Below are 12180 nucleotides of genomic sequence, written 5' to 3'. Positions count from 1 at the left end.
TCTTTCCCCATCAGTCACGTCTTTCCTGATAGAAAGGTTCTTCCATGAAGCCCTTCACGGCTAATCCACCATCTCACGCGGCACGTGATGGAAAAAGTTATGAAAAGCAGTATTTTGTACTGCTTTGATGCAAAAAAAGCTGATTTCCATGTCAATTTTGTTGAACAAAAAATTCTGGGGGCAGAGACTGTGAATTCTTCTAAGATTTAGACTACGATAAGAGCAGTCAACTCATAAATATTTATGCCTGAGGCTCGCTACATGAGCACTACTCACCACTTTGTTTCACTTTCATTAACTCTGTTGCCATATTTACTGAACTACATTGAGCTACAGACATGACTGCTGCCACCACTGCCACTGCAAGGCTGCTGTGTGCTTCTCTCTCATCTAGGAAATTGTCCTCCAGCTTTGAAAGCAAGAAAATTAGGTCCAGATATTCTGGATTGTGTGGGAGCAGTGCTTCAGCGTACCTGAGAAAGCATAAATACCTTTTTATCCCTGACATTCAGGTGCATGTACAGCTTTCCACGCTCCTTTAGGTCCACAACACAAGATAAATTACTGTATTGTATTTGCTGCAAGTAGGTTGTGTTGTGTTGTGTTGCCTAAATCACATTTTCTGTGATATGTTTTGCAGAATCAGAGTGTGCTGGTTTATCCACCTTGGATGCAAATGTGAAAACAAGCATCTCTTCAGAAATCAGATTTACTGAATATTTTGTTAGCTATGTAACAATCTGTTTCGATGTATTACAGGCACTGAAATCAGGTCAGAAGAAGAATTCTGTCTCTGAGAGATATCCGATTGCAAAAGAAGAACACAAGGACAGGAAAGTCTGGAGAGATGCTTCCTCCTCGTCTGCCAATTTGGAACTCAGTGATTATTGAGCCAGAAGTGCTATCTTTGTATTTAATTGTTTTTCACGTTTTCCTTTCATGAATTTGTCCCATCTCCCATTGATCTAATACAAACTTTTAATCAACACATCCTCCCATCCCAAGGAGTATCTACAGCTTAATTATATGTTGTACAGAGTACCATTTTCTCTTTTTTTTTGTTTCTTTTCTTAAACCTGCCAAAGGCTAGTTTCATTTGGCAGCACTAGCTCTCACAATGAAAGACATTTAACAATCATTCCATCATTCTATATTTCCCTCCTCCCTGCCCTAGTAATGTTACACATCTCTCCTTTAGTCTCTTGCCTCTTTCCAATCTAGAGAGCTGCTCTGCATGTCTCATATGGAAGTTGTTCCCTATCTTTGTTTGCCCTTTTCTCTGACCTGTTCTTTCCTTTTCCATACTTTTTGCCTTTGCTTTTTCCAATTTTACACATTCTTTGGGAGGTGGAGGACCAGAGCTGTGCATCATACTCAAGAGGCAGGTGTATTGTCATTTTATAGAGGGTTGTGGTGACGAGACTTGTTTTCTCTCCTATAAAATACAGTTTTATCTCACATAACTGACAGGCTTTATATGAAGGAAAGCTGTTTACTGCCATCCCTTGGCCATAACTAGAATGATTTGATGCAGAATCCTTACTGTAAGTCCAGTCAAAATTCCCTAAGTCCATAAAGTGAATGAAGTTATCAAGATACCACATCAATGAGAAATCTATAGGGGATGAATTCAGGATTAATCCCTCTGCATAAATAAGATCCCACTGATATGAGACAAACTAGTCAAATGATATAAAGACCAGTTCTTACTGATGCTGGCAGTGTTAAGCATATCACAAGAAAAGACCTTGAGGAGCAGGAAGTGCAGTTCTCTGATCCAAAGCCCGTTAAATCATCTGAGGCTTTTCATTGATTTCCGAGAACTTTGGCACAGATCCACAGTTCTACACTGATTTTAATCCAAAGGCAGAAAATAAAGTATTATGAGAGGAGTCTGAACAGAGGGACTTTGTATGTGAAGCCTAAGTCATGGCAAACATGAAAAAGTTAACCAGAGTTCCTTCCAGCTGCTGTATTCTTTATTGTTATTTGTATAAAGCACTTTTCTATATACTGTTATTCATTATGTATTTAGCATATCATCAGTGCTTAATTGCAACTAATTATTAATAAGGACTGAATACACATTACCATGTACATGGAGTGTAAGAGAGATAAAATGCCATGTAAATATTCTGAAAATCTCAGCTTCAAATGGCAAATTTACTATGGAGAATAATGTACATTCTGTCACCATCAAGCATCCTTTAATATCTAGAGATGTCACTCACATTCAGTGGGCATGCATACAATTTACAAGTTAAGAGGCAGTTAATTAAAGTCAGTCATTTCTTTTATGGAGTGTGTAATTTTTTGGACAGAAAAAATTATCTATCACTGATAGCTCTATTTAGATTATGAATATATAATATAAGCAAAATCTTGAAGAAACTGCATTATTCACATACTAATGTGCTCCACAAGTATATAACTATAGGATCCTCACCACACCCCATTGAAACAGGTAGACGTTTCTTTCTATAAGTGGGTCAAAGGAACTCCCAGAAGTCAAGCAGCCTGTGCAGAATAAAACTTGGATTAGGAGTGAGGACTTTCTGGGACTGGTGTCCCCAGACCATCCTGCTTCTTGAACAGCAAAGAGATGGCACTTGATTTCCACGGCTGTAGTCACCTTCAGGTTTGCTGAGTGCCTTCCCCCAGGTGGCCATCTCAGGAGCAGAACTTGAGCTCAAGGCCAGGTTGGACAGGGCTTTGAGCAACCTCGTCTAGTGGGAGGTGTCCCTGCCCATGGCAGAAGGGTGGAACTACATGATATTTAAGATATGTCCTTTCATTTTAAAATTCCTCTGGCCTGCACAAAGATGCACTGTTTGCAACACATGCAGCTATGAGGGAAGAGCAGCTGGGTTCATACTACTTCTCTCCAGCTCTTTCTGATGGTGGATCATGTCATGGTAGATTGCTGTCACAGTTCAGTACCAACAGCCACCACCAAGCTGTCCCTGGCTGCTGGCAAGGTGGCAGGACAAGACAGTCATCTGGGCCCTGCTTGGACAAGTGCTGGAAAAAAGCTTCTATATTGGCTTGCTGTGGAAGAGAGGACAGAAAGGCTGCTGAAAGAGCTTTGCAAAAAATGCTTAGGGAGCGCTGGCGGGGTGAGCCTTCTGCTTTTTCATAATGTGTTAGCTTCTTTTATTATTTAGGAGATAGGACACTGTTGGAAAGTACTCCCTGGAGATGTCTACACCAAGTGTCTCCTGAGGTATTCAACCATTTTACAGCAGATTCTCACAGGAATTCAGAATAAAATATGCCTCCTGCCAGCCCAAGGCAGGGAGGAGAAACGTACAGGAACAGTTTCATCTCATTGAAGTGGCAAATGCTTACAAATGTAGGAAAAATAACTGCTTTTATTTTGGATATACTTTCTTCGATGGCATCTTTTTCTCCCCACAGAATGAAATCACCTTTTTATACAAAACAATTAAACGGTCTTGGCCCAGTTTAAAAGCAATGAAGACAATTTCCATGCCAATAATAATATAGAGAGAAAAAAATAAGAAAAACTTGGGATGTTCCAGTTGTGTATCTCCAAATCCAATAGTTGTCAAGGTGATAAAGCAGAAATAAAAGGCTTCCTGAAAATCCAATCTGGTTTCCCAGTTTGGAAGAATAGCAGCTGCACAGGAGATGTACACAAAGATAACTAGCACCATTAATACAATGGGCACATCTAATTTTTCTAACTGTTTCCCAATTTTGTCAAAATTCTCAATCACTCTGGACATTGTCTTTCCCCTGGCTAGTTCAGGACATGAGCTCCATCTCTCAATACTTTTATTTCTTGCTGGTTTTGCGTGTTCATTCTCTCTGGCAATTAACATCTCAAAAATTTCGGCATTGCGATATTTGATTGGCTTCCTTTTAACACCTGGCTGACTTTTCAGCACTTCCATAATAGTCAAGGGCTCATTGATGACTATTTTAGACTGTGCTCTGGATTTCACTTCATCCCGTTTGTTACATATGGATATAGAACAGAGTTTAAAGGCTTGGATTTTTGACTGTAGTTTTCTGAATTCATTGTAAGACTTGGATAAGACAGTTGCAAGAATGTCTCCCATGTCTGTCAGGACCAAGAACATCAGAGGGATGCCAAATAAAGCATACAACATACAGAGATATTTTCCAATCCGTGTCACAGGATAGGTATTACCATAACCTTGAACGAAAAAAAAAGAGGAAGGGAAAAAAATGAGAGAAAAAGAGAAAATTATCATTCATGAGGTATTCACATCCTCTGAACCTTTTATTGCTGTCAATTTTAAAAGACAATTTTTAGTCCAGGGCATACTGTTCTTTTTGGATTTGCTTTGAAGCTGTTCAAATTTCTGAATCTCAAATGCTGGTCATTGCCTCTGGGATCCCTGAGGCAAGCTCCCTGAGATCTGGGAAGACTCAGATCTGGATGATGATCTGAATTTTGAAACTGGGACAGCACGATGGGACAATGAGATCCATACCTCAAACTTCATTTCTTTGCCAAAACTACTTGTGTTGAATCGTAAGCTAACAGAATTTGAAATTGTCCGTAGTTCATCAGATCTAGCTCTAATGGCATATGTTGTATTGACATCATGTTTGTACTGACTTCATAGTTTTCAGATTCTCTTAAATGTACTCAGAAAAACAAAGGATCAAATGAGGAAGCATACATTTATCCCATGAGGAAATGTATGTTTATTCTAGAGTACTAAAGCTTAGAAATATCAATTACAACAAATAGGGAAGTACTACCAGACACACAGCCTTTATGATACTTAAAATGGTAGCAGAAGATATGCCCTTTCCCTAAATTCAATTTGGGTGTTTATATTTCCTTCCTCTAAAATGTAGGATATGAAACTTAAACTGTAAGTTAGTGCTTTTCCATTACAGTGGGAGAAAACATCAAAATCATATTAATTGTATTACATTTTAACATTTTTTTTTCTCATCTTCCAAAAAGATTTAAAGCATTTCTTCTTTCAAAAACAGGGTTCTCCTCCAGATGATATTCCAGGCCAGGTAATTAGCCAGTAAGATTATTGGCTCATATGCTGAGGTATGATTGCCTTAATTTTCTTTGTCCATTCATGTTTGGTTTCACTATTGGCTACCATAGCCTTTGGTCTGAATCCAACCTTGATCCCTCCTTTTCTGTGAGGCACTGAAAAACTATTTATTTTGTGTAACTCTGTCCCCCACTGGCTAACTGGGAATACTGACCCTTACTGCTGAAGCAATTGGAGAAGATTAATTACTGTAGTTATTGTACAGAGTAATTTTCTTCTTCCCCCCTCCCCCCTCAATTTCTGTGCATTAAAAATACCTTGTACAGTTTCAAGAGTTAAAACTTATCTTGAGCTTAAATTTAGCTATTCGGAAATCTATCCTAGCAGAGAGCCATTCGGTAACCTCCACGAGCAGTGAAGAGATGGCACTTCAGACCAGTGATCTTCAGCCTAGATGCCTTGCTTCTCCTAGGGAATTACAGGCAGCTAAGTTGACTCTCACCTGAAGCGATTTATCGGTTCCTAATACTGCAAATAAAAACTCACCACAATGGAAATAGTCGCCTATAAGCAACAAATATTCCAGTCACCTATTAGCAATAAATATTCCAGGCTTTCTACCGATCCCAAAACTCAGTTCAAACCCTGAGAAAGCTGTGTTAATGCTCAGCAATATGAAGGCCAAAAATAACAGCAGTTTAGAAATAAATATGTTGGGTCAGTGTGTATGGGGACATTTGTAAAATCCCATGTGAACAGGTAAGTTTGCCCAGGCAAGAAGTTCGCAACAATACTGGTTTTCGTCAGTTTGCTGAAGTCAAAGCATTCTGATAAAATGTCCTCTTTTCATTGTTCCTAGCTGTTGTGTTTGTGCTAGGAAATATTCACTGGGGTGACAATTCAGGTCTGCATCTCCAGTTTGTGTCTCTGCTGATCTAGATGACTCAAGGGCTGCAAGGAGCTGGGTCTGAACAGACACCTAAGACATCAGAGTCTGGGGTTCAGGTCTCTGCTGTGACTTAGACAGCACTCAAGGGTCTCCTACATGCTCCAAGTGAGCATATTGGCTCTCACACCATTCCTTGTATAGGATAAGCTCTTTTTTTAAGGTTTAGTTTTTCTTTCGCATCAAGATGTATACCAATGCTGAGATCTTGAGTATATCCTAATGCAGTGGAGAGAAGTCTTTGCAATCTGATGCAATACTGCAGGACTATTTCCCATCCAGCTTTGATTCTGACAAATTTAGATAGTCAGTGTCTATACTTGCCAGCATTCAAGAAAGATTAGCAAATGGGATAAAAGTAGTTTTGGGAATGAGCGTGAGGACTTGTGTTTAGCAAAACAGAGGGAGCCAAACCCAGAGCAGATGTTTCTATTTGATCTATGTCCTCCTTTGAAATACGAAGTCAGAAAGAAAGATTTCAGAGGTGGAACTTAAACATCGCCATGTGCTGTTAACCCAGAGAAGTGTCAACAACAACAGCATGGCTAATTATAGAGGCATAGATTTACAAAGCTGGGTTAGACATAAATAACAGGGAATCAATTAAAAACAATGTATGCATAATGAATTACCTCTTCCAGTGAAGAAAACATTACCCAACATAACACACCACAGTGTTTGTACACACCACAGATAAGGTTTGACTGGAAAATGGAGCTTTCTTTTCACTTTAATATAATAGATTTGTGCATGTCATATATGAGTACACATTATAGTATGCATGTAATGATACAGCTAATTAGTGTGTACCATCACTAGTTACTAAATTCTGACTTTCCTCTGTGACTCAGCTACACCTCTGCAGTCTGTGTTTGCAGACTCATCATTAATACTCAGCAGAAAAATTCAAGGAGATTTGGGGTTTTGTTTGGTTGGTTGTTTTTTTTAATTCCCTGTAAGAAATACATCAAAGAAAGCAGCAGTAGCAGTTGATTCTGCAGGGGGTTACTTTACCTCTGAACTTACCCACAGTTGTGAATACTGTGCAGCAGAAAAAGAGAGACCCAAAGAAAGTCCATTTATCTTTTGGATTGACAAACCAGTCTTGTTCAGCTGCATTGAGCAGTGCATGGATTTCTTCCTTAAATATCTCCTCATTTTCTGTCATGTTATCTGTTAGTAACAACAGGAGATACAGTGAGTGTTTGCAGACCATCACTCAGGGAGCAGCCAACCTGTTATTCCAGTGAAGTTTAGTCCAGCTGTGGATTTCCTCAAACTCTTTTACAAGATAAAAACATTCATCTCACTCTCCCCCTTCTCCACACAGAAAAAAATCAGATGGATCCAGTGACTTCAATGAATAATGAAACAAGGAACAAATAAACAAGCTATGCTGCAACAAAATCTAAACATGACACAAAAATAAGCATAAAGAAGCAAAAGAGTGAGATTGAATATTCAGCTTCCAACCTGAATGTCCTATTTTGGACTGCCCAGGAGATTAGTCTTCTTTTGACCATAAATGTGGGATCATCAATACATGACTGATACGAAAAACATGGTGGCACTACCCAGCGCCCCACTTTGAACCCCAGAGCTTGCACCCCTCGTTCCTCCTCCTCATAGCTGAGTCCTGCTTGAAAGAACGTTACCTACAGGGATGCTTTGTTTGAACGCATCACCGTGTCAGCACAGCCACTTGTGTGAAAGTCCAAGCCAATGTATGAGCCCCAACACAGAGCCAGGAGTATTTTTATCCCTTCTCCTCCCCTCTACTTCCCCCCCGTCAGAATCCCTGGGTCAGGGGTGCAGCACGGCACCTGTCTCCATCCGAGCATCCCAACACCAGAGGGCTGGTGGGGAGACTCAGAGTTGGGGAGAGGGAGCTGGAAGGGTCTTTTTGAGACAGAGGATGCAGTCCCCAGCAATTGGAGGGAAATACCATGGGAATCAAAACTGATCTTTAAGGACCTTTAGGTAACTTGGGCACAAGGCAGAGCACAGGCACCTTAGGAAAAGTCTTTTCAGGCAGGAATACAGGGACCAGGGAAGCTTGCAGGCAAAATCACAGCTGAGGAGAACAAGCAAACTACAGCAGGCATTAGCTAAGCAGAGTGAAAATCCTGTTTGCAGGTTCAACTGTTAGCATTTTGAAGACTGTCTTCAAAAGCCAAAAATCTCATTCAAAAAAGCAGAAGAATGAGGAACTCCTCTGTACAATTAAGTCATTTTGAAATTCCAGTACATACCTGATAAATTTCTTGAGATGTTCCACAAATCCTGCAGAAATTTTCTATATTCTTCACTTAAATTGACCTTCCGGTTACCTTCAATGTGGGAAAACATGAGAGCCCCGAGAAAAGCATAGATCACAAGAGACAGAATGAAGCAGGCATGAGGAAACACTGCCCAAAATATTTTTTTACATGCCCTTTTACCTCGCAGAGGCTGTGATGTTGACGCCATCCTAAGATCGCCTTTTTTCTTTTTTTTTTTTTAAATTTTGTGGAGAAGACACAGCTTTTAGAAACAAGGATGAGGATGTAAAAGCTTTTGCATCCTAGAAAAGCTGCTCCTGTGAAAAAAGGATTGGTCTGCCTCAGGCTTTCAGATCACATGTCTTTATAAGTGAGGATTGCACTACAGTCCCAGTGGAAAAGGAGCACAACTAATCAAGCCTTGAAATATTTCTCAGTTGACGATATGCCACTCTATCCCTGAATTACTATTGATCAGCAGTGCTGTAATGCGCACAGATTATCATCTTCCGTGGGTTTCCATTGGAGCCAACTCATGCTTAAATTTTGTAGTTCTGAACTACATTTTCCCATTGATACAGCAGAAACATTGCCAGCTCCCAGGAGGAAGATGCACACTCTAAGGGATGGATTTCTTTAAAGATCTCTCCCAGAAATGAACAGAGAAAATTAAAATTAATCAAAAGAAGGGGTTGGCACTAATTGCTGTTGCCTCTGGGCAGACTGCAGAACAGTTAATTTGTCTTTCAGTGAGCGTAAAGAATCTCCCTCTCTATACTGTGCAATCTTTGTAGGAGTTTTCTTTTGAATATTAAAGGACGTTTCTCACAAAAAGAGTCAATAAGGGTTTGCCCAGTTCTCACTTGTTTAAAATCTTCCTATTAATTGAAACTCCCACTGACCTCAGTAAGTAAGAATTGCAGGATTCAGTTCAAGGTTAGTGATCTTCACAAACTATATCCAACTTTAAAAATAAAACTTTTCATCCACCACTCTAAAACGCTTAGAGCAATAAGCACTATCACTGCCCTTTACAACCTCAGTAGTGGTAGTAAGGGGAGTTGGACTCTACAGAAAGAAGCGTTAAATATTTCATCTCTAAAAGTCTTTCATTAAAAATTGAAACAGACTTGTGCAGCCAAGACCTACTGAGCTGTATAGCAACATGTCCATTCTGCAAAGAAATCCTACATGGTTACAGCGATTTCTTCTGGGTCAGACGCTCAGCAAATTGGATCACAAGATACTGTATGCTCATCAATATGGACGCCTCTGCTATAGAAGAGACTTTCAGGGGTAAGACAAAAATAAGCCTGTGTGCTTGCTACTTTTCGGGTTATCTGCCTTGTTGACTCAGTCTTGGTTTTGACAACAGATTTATAATTTTTCTTATTGCAGTCAATCTCTTTTTTTTTTTCTCTCACTGACCTGAAACAAAGGGTTGAAAACTGCTAATGTTCATAATTAATCAAAAGCAACAGAACTTCCTGAGAGGTTGTACTTAGAGATAATGTACTTGGGCTTGGTGTCCTCACCAGAAGAACAAGTGGCACAGAGAAGCCAAAGGGGCATCTGGAAGAGCGAAGTGGCTGTAGGCAGTGGGGTGCTCCACAGGCTGGTTTCCCTTGGAGAGTTTTGTAGAGAGTGGGTACGAGTGATATATAAATTGATAGTTTACTTGGATTTCTAAAGAAGTTTTGCCAAAGTCTCTTCTTAAAGGTATTTAAGAGAATTAAACAGCTATGGCATAAGAAAGGAAGTCTTCACAGGAAGGAATTAATAGAGAGGAAGAGAGGGAAGGAGGAAAAGGTGGAGGGAGATTGCTGGTGAGTCTGTGCTGGAGCTCTACTGTTCCACATGTTCATAAATTACCTGGAAAGAGGGTAAAGGGGGAGATAGTAATGTTTGCTGGTGATATGAAGTTGTCAAGAGCAGTGAGACTGAAGGCAGATCGGAAAAAACTGTAGGAGGACCTGAGGATGGCTAGCAATATAATGCCAGATCAAAGCAATGTAAAATGGGATAGACAGTCCTAACTTTGCATACAAAGAGATGAGCTCTGGGCCCACCATCACCACTCAGCAGCAAGGTCTGAGGGTAAAACATAACAATTCCACAAACACATCAGCCCAACAACGGATTGTGGTGAAAAAGGTAACACATATTGAAATTATGAGTTAAAATAGAGACTAAAACATGGGACAGGTAAATACTACTGTAAAAATGCATGGCTTGCACATACCTGGAGTAGTCAATTTGGTTCTGGCACCTTGCTCTCAGAAACAATATATTAAAACTAGGAAAGTTTCAAAGGGCAATGAGGATGATTGAGCAGCTCTCATGAAAGGAATGACCAAGGAACGTCATTGGCCAGGCTAAAAACCCAGTAACTGAGGGAGTGTATCAATAACATCAGTCTTCAAACTGGTGGTCTGGAGAGAGCAGGTGAGGGATCAACTGTTCATAGTCTCTTCTGGGACCAGAATTAGGGACTATCAAATTAAGCAAGTAGAAACCTGGCTGAAAACAAGTAAAATACCATGGTTTCTCATATAGCTGGAAAGTTTATTGCCAAAGAATGTTGGGGTTACATACATTACAGAAGAGGATGGAGAGATGTTTAGAAGAACAGTCATTAAGATTTACTACAACCCACATTGGGTTCAGTAAACTCCCGGAACAAAAAATAGTTGGCAAATGTATACGCACATTTATGTTCTTCTAAAAAGGTTCTCACTGCCTAGTATGGTAATTCTGACCCAATTTGTCCTCTAGATATTTTCATCTGCATCTTAGATACAAACCTCTTTCCTCCAAAGTGCTTTAAAATCTTCTCAGCCTCCTCCTGTACATGGTAGGGCTGCAAAGTATTTAGCAATTCCCAGGAGCTTCTCAGTCATTTGCAACATCAGGCTCTGAGCTTGTGACAATGAGAAAATTTAATAAAAATACATCCAGAAATGATTTTTACATTATTTACTTAATCTAAACCATTTCCCACTATTGCTGTATTACATATTTGAACTCAGTTGCTTAAAAGCATATCCCACTAACCACAAGTTATTCCAAATTGAGTTACTGGTACTTGTATTGAGAGAGATTTTTGCAATATGCATTTCCTATTCACATTAATGGACAGCAAACTTGCACTTTCCCTAACTTCTATTTCTTTGATTAGGGCAAATATGAGTGCACTGAAGGTGCTGCTTGAAAGGAAAGTTTGTGACCACAGCTGCAAGCTGTAATTATCCCAATACAAATATACATATGTTAGAATTCCTACTTTATCTTATGTACCTGGATTACAAAGGTTAAACCAAGAGGACTGTTGTTTGGGCAGTGAGAAGCTTTTCAATAATCAATAAAACTCTTTCTGCATCGAGTCATGTACCACGTTGTCAAAGACCTGCTGTGTTTACCTCTCTTCTACGAAACACCATCGGATTCAGCGTATTGTACTGACAAATATTCAATAGTGTAACACCTTCTTCTTTTCTGAACAAAACCAAAGTGACTTGAAAGACAGCAAGTGCCTTATAAAAAAAAAAGACAATGGACTAAATTGTTTGCTTTTGTTTGTATCCGGCATTGATTCTGATGGGCATATTGTTTGTTACAGGACTAATACCTCAGTCTGGCAATACTTCAAGACAGTGAGAATTAAAAACATGCAGTTCAAGACTGGATGTTAACAAAGATCGCAGAGGATTTGATCTATTGCTCTAGCATATGTACCTTGAAAAGTACTTCCAGAATGCACTCATATACCTAAGCTCCCCAAGAAAATGGGTGTTTCTGTATGAAGGTGACATCAACCCCAAAAGAGCAAAGAACAAGTAGTGGCAGTATTTATATATTAAGAAAATAATCTCAAGGCTGTGTAAATACTGTATTTGACTCCCAGACATAAATACACCTCATCTGGTAAGGAAGGCTATAGGGGTGTCAGTGAGGGTTC

General features: G+C 39.6%; 1 protein-coding gene across 1 annotated transcript; it reads right to left on the bottom strand.

The window, feature by feature from the left end:
* Nucleotides 1-3371: 3371 nt before the first annotated feature.
* KCNK18 (potassium channel, subfamily K, member 18) lies at nt 3372-8430 on the bottom strand. Its single transcript, XM_010181464.1, has 3 exons — nt 8214-8430; nt 6988-7134; nt 3372-4183 (listed from the first exon to the last, which is right to left on the bottom strand). The coding sequence occupies exons 1-3, from the start codon at nt 8428-8430 to the stop codon at nt 3372-3374; spliced, it is 1176 nt and encodes a 391-aa protein (XP_010179766.1).
* Nucleotides 8431-12180: the final 3750 nt, after the last annotated feature.

Source organism: Mesitornis unicolor, unplaced genomic scaffold (assembly GCF_000695765.1).
Source record: "Mesitornis unicolor isolate BGI_N332 unplaced genomic scaffold, ASM69576v1 scaffold22043, whole genome shotgun sequence".
NCBI classification, from domain to species: Eukaryota; Metazoa; Chordata; class Aves; order Mesitornithiformes; family Mesitornithidae; genus Mesitornis; species Mesitornis unicolor.
The sequence above is the reverse complement of the archived record's forward strand: the minus strand, read 5'-3'. Positions and strand labels throughout refer to the sequence as shown.